The sequence below is a fragment of the Triturus cristatus genome, chromosome 5_2 (assembly GCF_964204655.1).
Source record: "Triturus cristatus chromosome 5_2, aTriCri1.1, whole genome shotgun sequence".
NCBI classification, from domain to species: domain Eukaryota; kingdom Metazoa; phylum Chordata; class Amphibia; order Caudata; family Salamandridae; genus Triturus; species Triturus cristatus.
Genome location: NC_140588.1, coordinates 748,961,127 through 748,981,637, shown reverse-complemented (window position 1 = coordinate 748,981,637; position 20,511 = coordinate 748,961,127). Strand labels below are relative to the sequence as shown.

The window sequence follows — 20,511 nt, the reverse complement described above, 5'->3', positions numbered from 1 at the left end:
CCCAAATGAGAAAGTAGGTAACTAACAAGTTTTATTTCCCATGCAGGTGACGCAACAAGACGCCCCAAACAGAGTCTAGAGTGAGCTTCAGTTCTCCACGAAGGCTGTCTCTCTTTGTTTTTTCCACTTCCCCTTTCCCCCCTGTTTCAGCTGTAACCTTGAGTTTTCTTCGGGTGGCAGTTGTGGCGGAGGGGCATTGGGACCATTGTCGACTCTAGTGGCTTGGACACGCAATCTGACAGATTGAAGTGCCAGCTAAATCTCCACTTGAGTCGAGATGGGTGAAAGCATAGATTTAAAATCCCTGGCAGGGGTTCTAGAAGGGTTACAAAATCAGTTAACTCAATCTGCAGAGGAAAATAGGAATTTAAGAGAAGAAGTTCGTAGGTCCCAATGAGAAACCCAGCAAATAAGACAAAAGATGGAGGAATTATTAGTTGGGGCTTCCCCATTGCCAGGGTTAGAAGCTAACCGTAGATCAGCGGCGGAAGTGGCGACTCAAGTGATACATTCAGTGGCACCAGTAGTACCTTTGGCTAACCCTGAAAGGTTTAGTGGGGACCCACACAAGGCCCAAATATTTCTGACCCAGTGTTCCTTGCATTCTTTGTGCAGGTCAGTGGTATTCAAGGAGGATCAGGCGAAGGTTGCATTTGTGCTGTCCTACTTGAGTGGTGATGCTGCCGCATGGTCTATGCCCTTAATATCTCGTGATGACCCAGCCTTGTATGATTTTGAGCGTTTCAAAAAGGAGTTTTTGCGGCTATTCGATAGAAGAACGGCAAATCAAGCTACTGACAACGAATTGCTGGATTTAAAGCAAGGGAATCGAGACCTAGTAGCCTACATCGCCCAGTTCAACAAATTAATTGTAGAAACTGATTGGCCAGAAGGTAAAAGATCGGCAATTTTCTACCGAGGATTAAAGAATGAGCTAAAGGACGCTTTAGCTCAAATTCCAAAGAGGCTACAAGAAATTTCGGAACTCATAGATTTAGTCCTCCAGCTAGACCATCGTCTTTACGAAAGAAGATCTGAAAAGAAGAAAGATTTTCGCCCCTATGTACCACGATTGGATCGAGCGAGGTCAGACGGAAGTAAGTCAGACACAACCACTGGTGAGGAGCCCATGCAGATTGGATCCATTCGAGGCCCCTTAACCAAAGAGGAGCGGGAGAAAAGGCGTACAAAAAATCTGTGCATGTATTGTGGTGACGCAGGTCATTTCGTAAAGGACTGCTCCAAGAAACCAAAGTCCAACCCTGGGTTAAAAGACAGATCCCATCAGTAGAGGGAGTTGCCCTGGTGGGAAATTCAGAAAAGTCAACTCCAGAACCTCAACAGTTGATCAACACGCTACAATCGGCTTCCCCGCATCTAATTGTTTCATTCACTGTGAGATTCGTACCTAAAGAAGTTAATGGTGTGTCCGTCATGATTGACTCTGGGGCCACGGGCAATTTTTGTGACTTAAAGTATGCAAGAGAGACCGGAATACATGCCATACAGAAGCAACATTGTGAAGTAGTCAAGGCAGTGGACGGAACCAATCGTACTTCAGGTCCCATAACACAGGAGACAGAGACTTTGGAATTGATCGGATTGCGGGGTCATCATGAATTTTTAAGGTTTAATTTAATAGATGCCCCTCAATTCCAATTAATTTTAGGATTGCCTTGGTTAACAGAACACAACCCTAAGATAGATTGGGAAAGAAGAACGGTGGAAATGACCTCCGTACACTGTAAGAATAACTGTTTTTTGGATACAAAACATAAATGTGAGGGATCACCAGCAACTGAATTAGCTCAACTCTCAAATCAAATCTGTGTCATTGAGTCAAAGGAAGTTCCAAGAGAGTATCAGGATTTGGCCGGTGTCTTCGATAAAAGAAACGCAGAGAAGCTTCCCCCACATCGTGAATACGATTGCAAAATCGAGTTGGAGCCTGGGGACATTTTGCCATGTAGTCGTATTTACGCTTTGACGGAAGCAGAAAACGTTTATTTAAAAGAATACATTGACGAGTATTTAAAGATAGGGTTTATCAGACCTTCCCAATCTCCAGCGTCGTCTCCTCTTTTCTTTCGGCCTAAAAAAGATGGGAGTCTACGTACTTGTATAGACTATAGGGCAATCAATTCGGTAACCATAAAAAATCGGTACCCTCTACCTCTGATATCGCAACTGCTGGACCAAGTGAAAGGTGCGAAGATCTATACGAAGCTTGATTTGCGAGGAGCATATCATTTGGTAAGGGTGGCTGAAGATCATGAATGGAAAACAGCTTTTCGAACGAAGTATGGCCTTTTTGAATATCAGGTGATGCCATATGGGTTGAGCAACGCACCAGCAGCTTTTCAACACCTGGTTAATGATGTCCTCCGAGAATTTCTAGACCGAGTGGCAGTTGTCTATATAGATGACATATCAATATTCTCGAACTGCGTCGAGGACCATGTAAAGGATGTAAGAGCCATATTACAAAGACTATGGGAGAACCAACTATATGTCAAGGTGGAGAAATGCTCTTTCCATGCCCAACAAGTAGAATTCCTGGGGTTCATATTGTCAGAGAAAGGAGTGGCCATGGACCCGTCCAAGATACAAGTCATTCAGGATTGGCCCTCACCTAGGAATGTGAAGGAAATACAAATCTTTCTGGGCTTTGCCAATTTCTACAGGAGATTTATCCCAAATTTCTCTGCCAAGGTCTCTCCTATTACCCGGCTGCTGAAAAAAGGACAGAAATATGAATGGTCTGATGACCAGGAAAAAGCCTTTCGGTTTCTCAAAAGAGCATTTGTTTCTGCTCCAATATTGGTTCATCCAGACCCAGAACAAGCCTTTTTTGTGGAGACAGACGCCTCAGACTTCGCTACCGGGGGAATTTTGTCTCAGAGAGACAAAAGTACTGGACAACTTCATCCGGTGGCTTACAGATCCAGGAAGTTGTCAGAACCGGAAATTAATTATTCAATAGCAGACAAAGAGCTGTTAGCGGTCAAAGAAGCTTTCCAAGATTAGCGACACTATTTGTTGGGAGCCAAACACTGTGTAACGGTGTTCACAGATCATCGTAATTTACAGTTTTTAAAATCAGCTAAGACTCTCACACCCCGGCAACTACGATGGTCCTTGCACTTTTCAGAATTCAATTTTGTAATAACATACAAACCAGGGGTGAAGAATGGAAAAGCCAACGCCCTATCCAGGATGAACTTGTCCGAAGATGTAAAACTTCCTTGCAAAGATCCAATCATTCCTTTGAATAAAATTATTGGAGCAATTCATCTAGAAGATTTCACTCAAGAGATCCTAAACGATTGTTCAGCCAAAAAACTTGAGGATTGGGCTGGGGAAGATCCAAGTAGAACGATGAAAGATGGACTTCCATATTATGATGGGAAGTTGTACCTTCCCACCAAAAAATTGCAAGAGAAGGCTCTTAAGAGCTGTCATGATAACCGTATGGTGGGTCATAAGGGCATTAAAAAGACTTTGAATCTTATTAAAAGATTATTTTGGTGGCCAGGCATGGCGGCTCAGGTGGGACAGTACGTGTCAACTTGTGAGTTATGCATAAAAGGGAAACCCAGTAGGCAAGCCCCACAAGGGTTGTTACAGCCTTTGCCAAATGCACCTTATCCCTGGCACACAGTGACTCTAGATCTGATTGTAGACCTTCCACCGAGTTTAGGGTACACAGTCATACTAGTCATAGTGGATTCATTTTCTAAAATGAGTCACTTCATTCCACTAAAAACTGTTCCCACAGCATCACAACTAGTTCCAGTTTTCAATCAACATGTAGTCAGAGCCCACGGAATTCCCCAGGTAATCATCTCAGATAGGGGAACCCAATTTGTATCAAAATTTTGGAAGATGTTTATGCAAAGTCTGGGAGTAGACACACGATATTCTACCAGTTTTCATCCTGAAACTGATGGTCAAACGGAGAGAGTGAATCAGGAGTTAGAACAATACTTAAGGCTGTATTTGTTGGAACGGGAGGGAAACTGGTCAGAATTATTGTGGACAGCTGAGTTTGCATACAACAATGCAATACATGACTCAACAGGGTTTACCCCATTCTATCTGGGTTCAGGGAGGCATCCTAGTTTGATAGTGGGGAAGAAAGATGAGTTAGTCCCTGCAGTTAAGGACTTGGTGCTTGAATTGGAGAGTTCATACAAAAAGGCCCAGAAGAATTTACAGAAAGCTAAAGAATCTTTCAAGAAACAGGCTGATTAGAAAAGAAGGGTGGGCCCAAAATTTAAGAACGGAGATCAGGTGTGGCTATCTACCAAAAACTTGAAATTAAAAGGAAGTAGGAAATTTCAGCCCTGATTCATTGGCCCTTTTAAGGTTTTAAGAATGATCAACTCAGTAGTGGCCAAATTACAATTGCCAAAACAACTAAAAATTCATACTACCTTTCACATATCCTTTCTAAAAAAGAATCCCCCCAATGCAAGACTAAAAGAAAAACCAATGCCAATTAGAGTAGAGTCAGGAGAAGAGTTTGAAGTACAAAATTTTAGACTTTAAAATCTCCAGGAAAAAACTGTTTTATCTGGTGGGATGGAAGGGTTTTGGGCCAGAAGAAAGATCGTGGGAACCCTCCTCACATGTTCATGCCCCAAAGCTAGTGAAAAACTTCCATAAGAACTATCCACTGAAACCAAATTTGGGGGAACCTATTTTGGAGGGAGGTACTGTCAAGACCTCAGCAGCAACTGTGCCCTTAATTTATCCCACGAAGAAAAAAAATCAACGTTGGAAGAAAAATGCAAAATACCCTCGCTGGTTCAGACAACATTCGAGTGCAGGACTAATATTAAAGCATTGCGTGAGGCTGATAAGAACCTCCCTTAGAGAAAATGTCGACACCATCAAGACGCATTCACTTTTGGGTTCGCGGTCTAGTGTTTGTGGGCTCGCGACTGACAGAGCATCCAATGCGCATGCTCCACGAAGGAGCTGCGCACTTCAACTGTAACCGTGCACGGAGAAAGTGTCTCCTCAACGCACAGGTCTTGAGGCAAATTTATTCTTCACAAATTTGGGCGCAAGTAGCGTCATTCTTAGGTGGAGATTAGTGTACAGAGAGAATAGTGTGGTTTACTTATCGCATGCGCAACGTGGGAGCGAGCTGACTGACATTATCAACTCAATTCAAAAGGTGACCAGTGTTGCAGTTCTGTGAGGTAAACTCTTGAATCCTTTTCGCGTATTTTGAAGAAACCGTCCCAGCGGTAAGCATTGAGTCCAAGGAACTTCCAGTGCAAGGTATTGAGAATCCACCTATTAATTTCTATTTAGCTCGTCTCCTTGTGAAATTCATTCGCTGCTGACCAAAGACTTAATAGTGGCGGCGCTGAAGTAACCAGTGTCTTGCATTTCCTGTTGAAAGTTTTCATGGATAAAATAGTTGTTTATTGAAAAGGTGGCCACCGTGCTTTGAGGGGGTAAATATCTGGTCATATTCAACACGTTAATATACAGTAACAGTAAGTGGTGTACAACAATAATTTTTCCCCCTGTTATTCTATCCAGGTACTACAAGTTTGCAGGTCAACCCCCGCATAGAGAGTAGCAAGAGCCTAGAATTCCTTGGGTAAACATATTTGTAGTAGAAGTCAGAGCATGTCCCCAAATGAGAAAGTAGGTAACTAACAAGTTTTATTTCCCATGCAGGTGACGCAACAAGACGCCCCAAACAGAGTCTAGAGTGAGCTTCAGTTCTCCACGAAGGCTGTCTCTCTTTGTTTTTTCCACTTCCCCTTTCCCCCCTGTTTCAGCTGTAACCTTGAGTTTTCTTCGGGTGGCAGTTGTGGCGGAGGGGCATTGGGACCATCGTCGACTCCAGTGGCTTGGACACGCAATCTGACAATAGTATTTCGTTATTAGACATTGACCCTAGACAATATTTTGTGTGATTAAGGCCTAACTGTACTGGAAAACATAACCATACATGACATTCAGAAGCCAAGCAGGCAAATATTCGGACCTGCCTTTTAACGCAGGAGTTGTCTCCATTTACTTCCAACTTAGATTATTGTTCTGTCATTTAGAGGAACTTATGAAATTAAGTAAATCAGCCTGATAAAAATGACAATATTCCTTCTCCACAGAAATATAATGTTTTTGTGCAAAAGGTAAATGGTCTTTTGAAATCAAAGCATGACATAGAGGTAAGAAGAGGGAAGGAGGAGGTGTGCAGTGGAAAATGGAAATTGTAAGGCGTTTGTTGAAAAAAATAGGGGTAGAGTAAAAGGGAGGGTAGAGGTTTTAAAAAAAAGAAACACAGCAAAGTAGGGGGAATAAGAGTTTTGCCAAAAATGAGAGTAAAGCAGGAATGAGAGTAAGGGGTTTGAAAAAAGAAGTAAAGAGAATTTTTCCCCGAAAAAGACTTCCACCATCTTCACATATTTTCATGTTGGTATGTTATTCTGATGTGCCAAGCTTTATTTTGACATTGTGACCTATTATTTTTTTAGTTTTCTTTTTTTGAATTGGAAGAGTTTAATAATCATAATACTGAAAACAGACCACAATAATACAATCTTTAAAAGACAACAATACATTTCAATTTGTGAAAAACAGGAATATTATAAATAAACAGAAATATTATAAATATGAAGCATTCATTGATTAAAAAGCCACAGCTTGAAAGACAACAATCAACTTATATTGCAAATTTTTTCTCAAAAAACGCCTTTTAACCAATTAACTAAACGCCTCCCAGAGCCTCAAAATCTTTGCATAAGACCCTGATCGTAACGCATATTGCTTTTCAGATACCTTCATTCTGCATAGTTGGAAATTCAGCATTTCTTCAGATCACTATTTTGAAGAAATAACAATCTTGCTATTAAGGCGATAATATATAATTGTTTTTTTGCAAGAGACAGGGACTTATAGCTGGAGAATACTCCAAAACCGCTGTCGGTGCATCTATTGACTGTTCCAATTCTAAAGTCTGGGAACAGTACTCATTAACCTCAGCCCAAAATTTTTTATTTTTGCACAACCTCACATAATATGGGTCCAGCTGCCCTCTCTCTCCAATTAACATCTAAAATATTTTCTGGATATTTGGGATTGATTTTATGCAAAATGGCCGGGGTTCTATACAGAAGCCATTTAGCATAAGATTTCATACGGCTCAAATTATCACACTTTAATTGAGTAAAATTGAATTCATTTATCTTTTCCACATAGTTACTGAAATCTGTAGATTTTCTGTACAGTGGCATCTGTCTCACATTTTCTCATAGACCTTGAAAGCCTTATTTTTTCTAAACAAGAGGACCCAGTAGCTAATAGATATATGAGTTCTGAATTCTATTAGGTCTTCCACTGTCTCCAAAGAAGTCAAAATTCTGCTGGGGTCTAATTCCCGTAAAAAATATTTAACCTTAATAAAAGACCACTGTATCATTTCTTTACAATATCCAATGCTAGGTTTGATTTCATTGCACCTTTTCCATTTTGCCCCCATCTAGGAAGTCGAATATCGTACGATATCCATTACCCTCCCATCTAGAGGCAACGCTGCCTTCTATAACGGGTTGGTCCCGAATATTTATATCAGCCACATAAGTTGTACCATTAATAACTGGGATATCCAAATGTTTAAACATTTGTTCCTTATGCTTTATAAACCATTGTAAGATCGTATATCTCACTTTCTTGGGATTTTTGGTGAGGCATAAAAAAATAATTGAATTCATTTTCCTGAAAAATAAATTCTAAAAAGAAATTATCAAACACACTAATACCTGGAGGCTTAAAAAACTTGTATGTAATATGTGCAAAATTCACAAAATAGTATTCTTTCAGATCTGGTAGGGCCAATTCCCCTTCTTTCACTGGCTTCCATAATGTATCAAGTGACAATCTAGGCATTTTATTAGCCCACAGAAAGGTAGCAAACACATCTTGCATCTCTTTAAATACTTTTGTCTGTAAGGCATTAGGAACAATTGCAAACAAAAAATTACAAAGGGGCAAAACTGTCATTCGAATCAGAGCAGCCTGATCCATTATTGATGTGGGTTAATTGGTACATTTGGCCAAAAAACCCTTGGTCTTATTGATTAGAGGAACGTAATTTATGGAATCTAAATCATTCATATTTCCTAATACTTACATTCCTAAATAATTCTTAGGTATTGAGTTTATTAAGGGATAAAATTAAGCAAGTAAAGTGTCTTGTGCACAGTTATATAGTAAAATCTCTGTTTTTAATTTATTTATCTTGTAACCTCCCAATAATTGATATTCTTGGAAGTTTTCAAACACCCGCTTTTGATTTTCAATATTTGGTTTTCAAAATAGTGCAATGCCATCAGCATATATACTTCAATATTAGTCATTCTCCTTAGTGGCGGTTCTAAAAGCTCATTATTTCGAATAGCAATAGCTAGCGATCTATAAAAAGGGCAAAGAGGATAGGCAACAGTGGAAATCCTTGTCTTGTACCTCTGCTCACCTTACAAGTACGGATATTTCAAGAGTTAAAAATGATGTGTGCTTGAATTCCTTTATATAAACAAAATATTATTGAATAAAACTGGTAAGAAATCAGAACTCGCTAAGAATAATGAAAAGAGTATCCCAGCCCACTAAATTGAAAGCCTTTTCAGTATCCAATAACATAACCTGAGCCTATTTATTCTGATAAAATTAATCCAAAGGCTAATCAAAAAGTTTGTATTTAAAGATAGCTGTCGCTCTGGCACAAAGCCACATTTTTTAGTAAAAATCTTGTAATCCACATTTAAAGACTAATGGGCCTGTATGAGTTGACACTATCCTTATCCTTATACTTCTTCAAAAAGCTAACCACAACTGCAGAACTGAATGATGCAGGAACTTCTACCCCTTCTAAAATGTGATTAGCTAAATTAAAAAACTGAGGGTTAAGTGCTGAAGCAAACTTCCTATACAGTTGAAGGGATGCCATCTTCTCCACAACACTTACGGTTACCCAAAGATTTCACTACAGCCTCGATTTCTTCGAGGGTAATTTTACCTACAAGGGCTTGGCTTGGCTCGATTGCAACTTGGGGATAGGAAGCTTAATAAGGAAACCCATAAGTCGTGAGACATCCAAGTATTGCTGCACATTACACATTGCTTCGTAATGTTTAAAAAAAAATCCTGGATTTGTGTTGGGTCCGTTATATATACTTTTGTTTCCTCATCGATAAGGGATGTAATCCTGTTCTGTGCTTGGCATTCTCTTAACTGTATGCTAAAAATGTACCTGCAAATTTACTCTCCTCATATACCTATTGAAGATATGTTGAGTTAGCAGTAATATTCTTGCATGCTCATTCTCACTTGCCTAAGTGCTGAATTATTGGATGCAGTTTATTACATATAAATTGGACAGATGTCCAATGCAGATCTGACTCTAACTGCGCCCTATATAGACCTGAACATTTCCTCTTTGCAATCTCTTTAGAAGTTATCTCCATGTATAATTGCTTTAAATGCCTCAAAGGAATTTTTTACACAAGCAGTATTAGCATTGATTTGGAAATAGCTCACCTTCTAAATTTACTTTGTTAAAAAACAATCTGCTGAACATTCTTTCTATATGATTCCCAGGCACTTCCATTTTCAAAAAGTAATGTTCTGAAAAACCATCCTGAATATGTGTGTAACTAGTTAATTTCAAATTTCGCCAACAGAGAAAATAATCTATCCTAACGGCCCATTTACATGAATATTCCTGCCTATCTGAGTATGCTTCCCTCTATAGATCTACCAAGTCTAACCCCCTAGTATATTCAATCATTGCACTGGCCATTTGCGGTTTATTCTGTTTAAGTCTATCAAAATATGAGACTAGCTCCAGATTTTGAAGAAAAATAAAATCACCACCTAAAGACACATATCCAGGTTTGTTCTGCAGTGCCTGGTAAAGATCTATAAATGTTGCAGGATCATTTAATATTGCTGCATATATTGTGCCTATAGTACCTCTTATGCTATTACGTCAGCCACTGATAAGCATCCACCTGCCTTCTATATTAGATTAGGAGAATGTAATTTTAAAAGAAAAATGCTTGTTCAAATAAATTGCCACCCCTCTGTGGGCGGTATTTGCGTTTGATATGTACTGATTTGATATGTAGGTTCCCAATTATCCATAGAATGCGTCTCTTGCAGAAGCACTATATATGGCAAATGACCTCGCACCCAGTCATCTACTGCTTGGTCTTTATGTTTGTTTTTTTTTAAACTCTTTTTATTAACCTTTTGAATTCCAACCAATACTGCCATACCATAGCGTTCGTCACAACGTACATTACATCTTTCTCGATTACATCTGTATCTTACGTTAAAGACCCCGTTCAGTTTTCTCATTACATGTACACCCGTCTCTTTAACCGCACCACAACATCCCTCTTCGGAGCTCGTTATACACACCCCTACTAGTCAGAATTGTCCGATTGAGATTCTTCCTGCGGAGGATCGCAGATGTTACCCCGATATAGATTCCACTTCCCCATATCTTACTCCATTTTTTGGGGCAGCCTCTGTGTATGTAGACTGATTTTTCGGTTAGTTCGTCCATACCATTACACCATTTTCGGAGTGTCGGGGCTTGCCTGGCTCCCCACTGCTGCGCTATATCTCTTTTTGCTAAGGCCATCCCTAGTGCTACCCATGTTTGTACCGTCTGAGTAATGTCCGCTGCTTCCCAGACATTCAAGATGCATCCCCTCGGTTCAGGAACCAGTGTTATACCTGTTACCTGCGCCACCGTGCGCAATATTGCTTTCCAATAGTTCTGGATGTCGACACATTGCCATATTATGTGCCAGAACGTGCCCTGTTCCCCACACTGTCTAATGCAAAGCGGCGTATCGGCTCTATGCAATTTATGCAGTAGTGTCCTGGTGTAGTAGGTGCGATGCAGTATCTTCAGTTGTATCAATTTCAATCGAGCCGAAATTGCCACTTCTCTGGGGGATGCCAACGCTTCCTGCCAGTCCGCCTCATCCAACTCCCCAACGTCAGTCTCCCATCTAGCTTTTAGGGTTTGTGTAGGGTCTGGTTGGTTATTTATGATTTTTTTGTATGTGAGTGATATAGCTTTCTTCGTCATGTGGTCAGTAAGGAGCCTGTCCTCGAGGGGTGAGGATTCCGGCAATTTTGTGCCTTGTGGTATGAGTGCTGTTAGTGCATGCCTTATTTGTAAGTATCTGAACCTCTCCGTTTCAGCCAATCCATAGCTCTCTTGCAGCTGCGTGAATGTGACGGTCTCCCCCTTTTTCCACAGGTCCCCCACCCTCGAAATACCGATCAGGTCCCATTGTCGGAAACCCTTCGTGTTCTTGAGCTTCCCTAGTTTGTTTGTATCCCAGAGTGGTGTCGCCTGCGTGATGACTCCTTCCCACCCCATAGCCCTCTGGACTTCATGCCAGATCCTGATTGTATGGGCTGTAGGACCTATGAGATGTTTGTGCTGATTGGTGTTGTACAATATTCCCATAAGATTGTCTGCACCCAGCAGATGCCTATCCATGCGATAGGCCGGGTCCGCCTGATCCGCGTGAAGCCATTGGTTAATTACTGACAGGTGCGAGGCCCAGTAGTATAACCTAATGCTTGGGAGTGCTATTCCTCCGTCATACCATCCCTTCACTAGTTTGTGTATCGCTATACGCGTCGCCCTGCCATCCCATAACAGCTTGTTTAGCTCATTATTGATTTCCCTGAAATACGATGGGGTTATCGGAAATGGTGTGTTTTGCAGGGCGTACAGAAACCTCGGGAGTGCCATCATTTTAAAGAGGGCCGCCCTGCCCAAGAGGGTGAGCGGCAGTGCACGCCAGCACTGCACATCTCTGCGGAACCGCTCCAGAGGTTTCTTGAGATTTTCAGCTATGAAATGGGCATTGTGCGCCGTGACATAGATGCCCAAATACTTGAACCCATCAGACACTATCTTGGCAGCACAGTTTCGCGGGAGTCGCGGCTGACCGCCGGAGAGTACATAAATATGCGATTTCGTCCAGTTTATTGTATATCCTGAGACCCGGCCGAACGCCGCGCAGATATCCATGAGGCAATTGAGCGAGCGGGTCGGCGAGGCCAGATAGAGGAGCATATATGTTTATTTTTGATGCCATTGACATTTAAAGTAGTAATTCATATACAATCATTAGATGTCTGCATTAGGAATCACAAACGTTACTCGATCTAAAGTGCAATGCAGAAATAAAGTGTCTTGTGCTAGCAGCCTATCCCACTTAACATAGTCTCTAACCATTTGAAATGAGGCAAAAGTGACCAAGGGCATTATTCCATGAGGAAAGAATTGTCCTCCCATCCTATTAACGAAAAGTGCATTGTGCGACATGCCACATTCTTTCAACTTATCACCTTCTCTAACCCTTCCTGCTGGACTAAAAATGTAAAAATTTAAAACACGCTATTTCATATTTCTAAACTTCCATAACTATTCAACCAGTCTAGTAATTTCTCATTTCTTTTTTCCTGAAAGGTTATCCAGTTAATGTTTGTTAACTCTCCCATTCTTGATGTTGTGATCTTTAGCTGCCATTGTATGTTGTGTTATTACGTTGTATTGTGTTGTCCTATTTTCATGTTGTTAATGCACTGTATTATGTGTTGTTATTGTGTATTTCTGATTTGTTATTGTGCTGTTGTGTTATTATTAAAGCTCACTAAACTTTGTTTGGACTGCGCACAACCACTTGTAAATATAGATATTTGTAACAGTTTTTTCAGGTTTTTAAACCGTTTTTTGGGTGCTCCCGGGGTTGCATCTTCCGTCCTGGAGAACGTCACTGTCGTAAATACTTTTTTGTGCTCCCAAACACCATTGGTTGCATCCCCCTAGGCACTCCTGAGATCCTGTGATAAGGATTGATCAAATTGTGTCAATTTGTAGTTTATGTTGCAATAAACATTGACTCTTGTGTCGTTTTTTCAATTGAATTATTTTAATTTTCACGTCGAAATTAATTTCATCTCAACTTGCTTTTATGGCATCTTAATTACAACATATTTTCTTTGGGCTCCAATGCATTTCGGGCTCCCTGCCCTTCTTCAGGGAGCATTACTGTAACAAAATCATAGCACATATAAAGTTCAGAGAATGTTTTCAGTTAAATTGGTTACCCTATCTCCCCGTGTTTTCATGTCATAATGATTAGATGAGTGTAACATACTGACTTCAATGCTTGTGATATTTATCATGCAGTTTTAAATGTTTGTCTTCACCTATATTTCTTTATATATAAATCATTGCAGTGTGCGCGCAATCATCGTTGTTATGATATTCTGTGATTGGAAAGTGAAAAACACGCAGTTTACTCATGGTGCTTCGCTTCCGGCTTCTCCCCTTGTGCTAGGGACGGTTCGATTAAACAAGCGTAAACAGATAAACAGATATCTGAACGCTTGTTTAATCGAACCGTCCCCTTTCATTCTAGCACAAGGGGAGAAGCCGGATGCGAAGCCCTGTGAGTAAACTGCGTGTTTTTCACTTTTTAATCACAAAATATCATAACAACGATGATTGCGCGCACACACTTTGAGTTCAGTTAACGTTCACACAAAACTGTCACACTGCACTGATTTATATATAAAAAAATATAGGTGAAGACAAACATTTAAAACTGCATGATAAATATCACGAGCATTGAAATCAGTAATTACGCTCATCTAATCATTATGACTTGAAAACACGGGGGGATAAGGTAACCAATTTAACTGAAAAAAATCTCTGAACTGTATATGTGCTATGATTTTGTTACAGTAATACTCCCTGAAGAAGGGTGGGTAGCCCGAAATGCATTGTAGCCCAAAGAAAATATGTTGTAATTAAGATGCTGTAAAAGCAAGTTGAAATGAAATTAATTTTACACAGGAACTGTCCCCCGCGAGGCAGGGAGGCAAGATGGCGGCCGCTACATCGGCTGGCTAAGCAAACTCTGTCACTCACCTGGACAGCATCCTCTCTCAGAAGCTTCTTTTTCGTCTGTTAAAATCGGGTGGAAGAGCAGAGACGCAGCTCCCCATCTGGTATGCTCTTGTGCTGGTTGTTGAGGTATCGGGAGGTTTCGGCACCCCAGTGTTTGCTCCCACTGAGCCCAGTGCATCGAGCAGCAGCGGAGCTTTATCGGACCCGTCAGACCGCACAGAACACACGGATGGCGCCGAAAGCAAGCGGGAGGGGTTCCAAATCTCGAGGGCCTCAGACCGCTTCTGGCAGCCCTGCGAGTACAGCGAGCAGCCTGGAGAAAAATCGAGCATCGCTCGGCAAAGCTGACACTCGGCAGGGAGTCGGCGGAATTGGAGAGGGAGGAGGTAGAGGAGACGTTTCTGCTTGTAATAAGCAGACAGTCACCTCCATGTTTAAGGCCCAGCGACAGAAGCCGAAGAACAACGCTGAGGATAAAGAGGTATTGACTGCCCCCTCAGGGAAAAATAATACTTCTATCATCAATTCAATGAGAGAGGGGGCCAAATCATATCAGATGGGGACAGAGAACGCAATGTTAAATACTACTTCTGGCGCTGCTGTTTTTGGCAAGGAGGGCAATTGTATGATACAGCATTTGCCGACTGATACGTTAACCAATATTTTGAAACCCTCCCTTCCCGTTGTTAACTCAACGACTCTGACTTTGACAGAGGAGGAACCTGGTGGAATTGGGAAGGTTGAGGTTCAGTAGCGATCCGAACCCGTGAATTCGGTATCGTAGTACTGACACGATTTTGGTACCAATGAACCGTAAATGATCCATTACATACATGACAGTGTTTTCGCTACGCAACTAGCATGAATTCACTGAGAAATAGGGCATTCTGTTGTAAAGTCATGGCATCCATTTTAGTTACGGCATCCATTTTGTTTCTTGCCCTCACATAGTCAATGAACGGGCGATGACCCCGGCAGAGTCACCTTGTTAAGGACACGTAAGCTCAAGCCCCGAGAAAGGCTGACGCTGCATGACTAGGCAGAATCAAGCTGCCTCCCTTCCCTGAGGCCAGTCCTGCTATACTGGTTCTCGTGTCCGTTGTTCTGACTGAAAGGCCGAAGACAGTAGCCATGCCCGTTTATGATCCATAAACCTCTTATCCTACTTTTCAATCCTTCGCACCTGGCTCTGCTCCTCTCCTTCTGGGCATTTACAATGGGGAGGTTACGATTTTTATGATGGGAGGATCGGGCAAAGAATGGAAAACTGTCAAGGGAATCTGATCGAATACCGAAATCCTACGACTAATTATTATTTGATGTCTATTTACTGTTTGTTTGGGATACCGGGTTGGGCATGAGAAATATTCGTGTAATGTTGCCTAAAGACATTTTGCGTGTATTTAAAGAACAACCCACTTAATGCAATTTGAACAGTCTCGTAGATTCTGCCTCTGTGTGGTTCCTATGACTTCTGTGTCCCTGCAGTAAATAAACCTTGGTCTTTGACGCCACCATCGAGAAGCCCGTGTCTCTGTTTATTTGTGCACCGAGACAGGAGGAACTCAGGGGTCTTTGGGTGTTGTTTCCCTGACACCTCTGGACTCTTAAAAGTCCAGAACCTCAAATTGGCGCCCAAGTGGGGCGACGTCATCCGGTACCGGTCCAAAGCCTGAAAAGTTCGAGAAGTTTCGTGTGAAGATTCCGGAGGGAGGTACCCTGCTTCATCGATCCCTGCATGTCGTAAAAGTGGCCCGACGATCTCTTCCACGAGGGTTCCCGTTCCCAGACGGCTACAGAGGACCGCTGCCCTGACTGTCGCCCTGTCTTGGACCCGAGGTGCAGACCTTAGTACGGCGAGACGCTGACGGGTTCTCCTTGGTGACGTCTTCCACATTTCAGTTAAGTATTAAGTGGGTTACGCTCAGTTTGGTTGTTCCTTGTTGTGCTGGTTTAATTCGTAGATTATCATTGGTTGCTCTTGTTTAGATAATCTTTGTTTTGGTATTAGTTCATTTTGGTAGGCCTAAGTTCTTTGCGCATTTTGGTTGGAATTTGTCTTTGTTTGTCATGACTACCGGTAGTAATTGTTTCCTGTCCTGGTTACGTTGCAACGGGGATTCCCGGTTGGAGGATTCGTGTTCGGTTCCTCCGATTGGAACTCCTACATATGAGCTCTATTGTAAACATGGTGTTGGTCCTATTACGTATAATGAAGTATGGGTCCGTTATACCAGAAAAGATGGTGTCCTTAGTTGGCCACCGCATGGTAGCTTCGAAACCGAAATTCTAGACAATCTAGAAATGAAGTTGTTTAAGAGAAAAGCCCGGCCGGCAATGTTTGATTCTTTTCGCGTATGGCGCAAAGAAGCCAAACAGAGAGAAATTAGGAAGACGAAGAAAGAACAGAAAGAGAAAGGGTTGACTTTAATGGAGTCTGCTAGGCAGCTGCATGTCAACGAGACTGAGAAAGCAATGGAGATGGCGAATAGAAAATATAATTTGGCAATTGATAAATGTTACCCTGTATTGCCATCGTGTCCTACTAAGCCGATGGAGGATCATGAGAAGGATCCTCTGTTGTCTTACCTGTTGAATTCACCTCCACCGTATGCACAGGGTATTACAGTACCACAGTTACTACCTGTTGTACAGCCAGCTGCTGGTCAGCCTGGAATAGTTGCTCCACTTCCTTTGATTCCAGCTCCTGTCCTTCCCATGGTTAATGTTCCTTCGGCACCCCCTCTTCCTGGGTCGCCTGCTCCGCCTTTGCCTGTCGTTTCGCAAACTGCTTTACCTGCTACTCCCACCCTTACTATTTCATCTGCTCCAGCTGCCCTGTCCCCGAACCCTGTGAACATTCTGACTCCGCTTTCCGTTCGTCGGAAAATAACCGACTCTGTAACTAATATCTTAACTCCTCTCTACAGGTCTTTAATTGGGACCCCCGTTTCTGACTCTATACAGAGACGTAGCCAGCTTCCTGGTCCTCAGGAACGAGACATGTTAGACTCGACAGCTCTTAGGTGGATGTCGAAAGCTGTGAAGTATGATGCACAAAGAGTGTTAGATACTTTTATGCAATGGAATGAACCAACTCAACGTTATGTTTTTGACGTGATGTGTTCTCTTGTGCGTGAAGAATGGGAAGATGATGACTTGGATTCTGTCCCCTCTGATTTGATAAATATTCAACAGAAATTCGCCACCGGAATGGTGATAGGTTCAGAAGTAAGAGGAGCGATAGAACTGATTTTAGCTCATAGGGATGATTCCCCTCTTCGAGCGACAAGAGACCCTGATGGTTCACCGATTACTACTAGGAAAAAACGAGGTCAATATCCGATGAGGGAAGTTCCGCCGATATGGCGTGATGCAGTTCAAGCTGATGGGGCTAATAATATTGTAGCTGCCCCGGCACATTTCCAGAGAGTGTGGATACACATCCCTTGGAAACGGGCCGAAGTATTAGCAGTAAAACAAGCGTTACCAGACCCACGTAAAAATCCTGCTGGTTATTACAAAGAGTTAGCGCAGACATTTCAAGCGTGCATCATGAATTTGGCAGACATTGAAATGTTATTTGGTAATGTAGTGCCACAGCCTATATGGGCCAAGATTCGGCAAGAAAACCACCCAGTCGCCTTAGGAGGTGATTGGCCAGCTATTGTAGCAGCAGATGCGCAACAAGTTGGCGGTGCTAAACCTGAACCTCTGATTGCTGCCCTACCTGGCAGAATAATTAATCTGATGAAAACGCTGATGCCAGCATTACGAGTTAATTGGGATAAACTATCGGCATGCAAGCAAAAGAAGGACGAAAGCGTCTCTGACTTTTTCACTAGATTTGAAGAGACATTCGTAGACCACAGTGGGCAAGATATGAGTACTGAAGGAGGCCAGAGATTGTTTGTCGACAAGTTCGTGTTTAATTTACTACCTGAACTTAGTAACAAGTTAAAGGATTCTGAAAGTGCATGGGCAGTGTCGACAACAGCACAGATACTCGCAACTGCTCAATATTACGAGAATAGAGAGAAAGAAGAGAAGGAAAAGTCAGAAAAGAAAACAAAAGATTTAAAGACTAAAGTTCTTTTGCAACAGGCGTATCCGCCTCGCTCGAATCAGTCAGATTCACAGCAGCGACCCCAGTTTCAACAGCAGCCACAATTCCAGCAAGGGACGTCCCAAAGATTTAATTATGGTTTTTCTCGACAACAGTTAGCATGGAATCAGTGTGCCTATTGTAAAAAGGAGGGCCATTATAAGAATGAGTGTCCGGTACTGCACGCACAGACTAGTGGTGTCCCAGCTCAGAGAGGTACTGTTGGGTTTATGCAAACTCCTAGAGGTAGAGGACGTGGTACAATGACACCACAGGCCGATCGCCAATCGAATAATTTCGATCAGCGAAATGCACAATCTACGCAAGCAGGTAGATCTCCACAGTATCATGTTGAAGATTATTATGATCATAATGAGGAGATTCAGAGAAGCGAGCACTAGCACAGCCACAGGCAAAGAGAGGGAGTAGTATCAGTTCCAGTTGATCAGAGTGGACCTTATGTCGCAGTAGTTACCTCAGGCGTGGTCGAACCGTTTCTGTTGGATACTGGTGCGGCAAAAAGTTCAATTATGCATGCGAAACTCCCTGGCACACCTTTGTCTGGCTTAACGAACACTTCAGTAGGTTTTTCAGGCGCCCCTGTTCACAATCCTGTTTCTAGTCCTTTGCCAATATCTGTTGGGCCATGCGAACTAGAAGCACCACTTATTCTAACAACCGGTTGTAATGAGAATCTGCTTGGTTTAGATCTGTTGAAACGCCTACATGCGACACTGTACTGTTCTCCTTCGGGAGTACAGCTCACATTAGGCAAAAGAGTCATCTCTCCAATGTATATGTCGATGGATAAGCTCCCACTGGAGCTGCGTTCTCTCCCTGATACTCTTTGGGCAACTGGTCCTAACGATGTAGGCCTCTTGGAAATTCCCCCTTATGTGGTAAGTCTGAAAGCGAATGTTAAATTCCCACGAATCCCACAGTATCGGATTTCGAATGAAGGTGAACGTGCACTCTTACTGATTGTGAAAGACTTAATACAGAAAGATGTGATTGAGGAAACTAGAGGAAATGTCTGCAATAGTCCTGTTCTGCCGATTTTGAAACGTACTGACCCTTCCAAACCTCCGATCTACAGATTTGTGATTGACCTCAGAGAAGTAAACAAAATCGTGATTCCGCAGTTTCCTGTGGTCCCAGATATCACTGCATTATTGACGTTGATTACTGCCTCAGCCTCATGGTTTACAGTTATCGACTTGAAAAATGCCTTTTTCAGCATTCCCATAGCCGAGGAAAGTAGAGACATTTTTGGTTTCTCCTTAGGAGGTCGCAGTTTCAGATTCAAGCGCGCTCCACAAGGTTATTGTGAGAGCCCTTCAATTTACAGTCAAGCATTGAAGAGTCAATTAGATGCTCTTGTACTTCCTCCTGGTGTTGCTCTGATCCAATACGTAGACGATCTTTTACTGGCTGCTGATGACAAGGAAACTTGCAAAGCAGCTACAATTTCTCTATTACGTCATTTGTCAGACTTACATCACAAGGTGTCACCATCTAAACTGCAATATTGTTGCCAAGAAGTGACCTACTTAGGTCATCTTTTGTCAAAGGAGGGAAGAAGGTTGACCCCAGAGAGAATCAAAGCAATCTCACAGATGACTGTACCAAGCACACAGAGAGAAGTGCGTGCGTTTTTGGGTATTACGTCATACTGCAGGCAATGGATCCCAAATTTTTCTCTCATGGCAAAACCACTGGTAGCCCTGACTGGAAAAGGTGTTCCGAGCCCTTTGCCATGGTCTGATGAATGTCAACAGAGCTTCTCCGACTTACGTGATGCGCTGTGTTCAGCTCCTGTGTTGGGTACTCCTGACTACAGTAAGCCGTTTACTTTATATGTCCATGAAAGAGAAGGTTGTGCGTTGAGTGTATTAACGCAACAATTTGGTGACAAACAGCGGCCTTGTGCATATTTCTCATCCACATTAGACCCGGTAGCCAGAGCATTGCCAAGTTGTTTGAGAGCTACAGCAGCAGCTGCAGTGTCTATTCGACAGTCTGCTGGATTGGTCATGAACAACATGTTAGTAGTCATGGTTCCACATGCTGTGGATACACTCATGAATCGAACAAAAACTCAGCACCTCACCAGTGCTAGACTACCAGGCTACGAGCTGACGCTTTTGGCAAGTCACATTCAGATCAAGCGATGCAACATATTGAATCCAGCAACGCTGTTGCCGACTACTCAGGAGTCGAGTGATTCAGAGCCCCATGACTGTTGTTTCAGAACTGAGGAAGAGACAAAAGGTAGGATTGATTTGAAAGATACTCCGTTACTAGATCCAGACGGCACTTTATATGTCGATGGGTCGTGTTTTAAATTACAGAATGGTGATGTGACGGCCGCGTATGCAGTTACGACTTTGAGTACGATTGTTGAGACCGCAAGAGTAAGTCAGAATTC

The 20,511-nt window shown here is 42.3% G+C and overlaps 1 protein-coding gene across 1 annotated transcript; it reads left to right on the top strand.

Annotated features, from left to right (window-relative positions):
* Positions 1 to 421: 421 nt before the first annotated feature.
* RTL4 (retrotransposon Gag like 4) lies at positions 422 to 1,291 on the top strand. Its single transcript, XM_085606448.1, has one exon. It carries the CDS (start codon positions 422 to 424, stop codon positions 1,289 to 1,291), a length of 870 nt encoding a protein of 289 aa, XP_085462574.1.
* Positions 1,292 to 20,511: the final 19,220 nt, after the last annotated feature.

What these genes read in the sequence shown, in the direction of transcription:
- RTL4 (XM_085606448.1), top strand. Translation starts at nt 422, where the DNA reads ATGGAGGAATTATTAGTTGGGGCTTCCCCATTGCCAGGGTTAGAAGCT.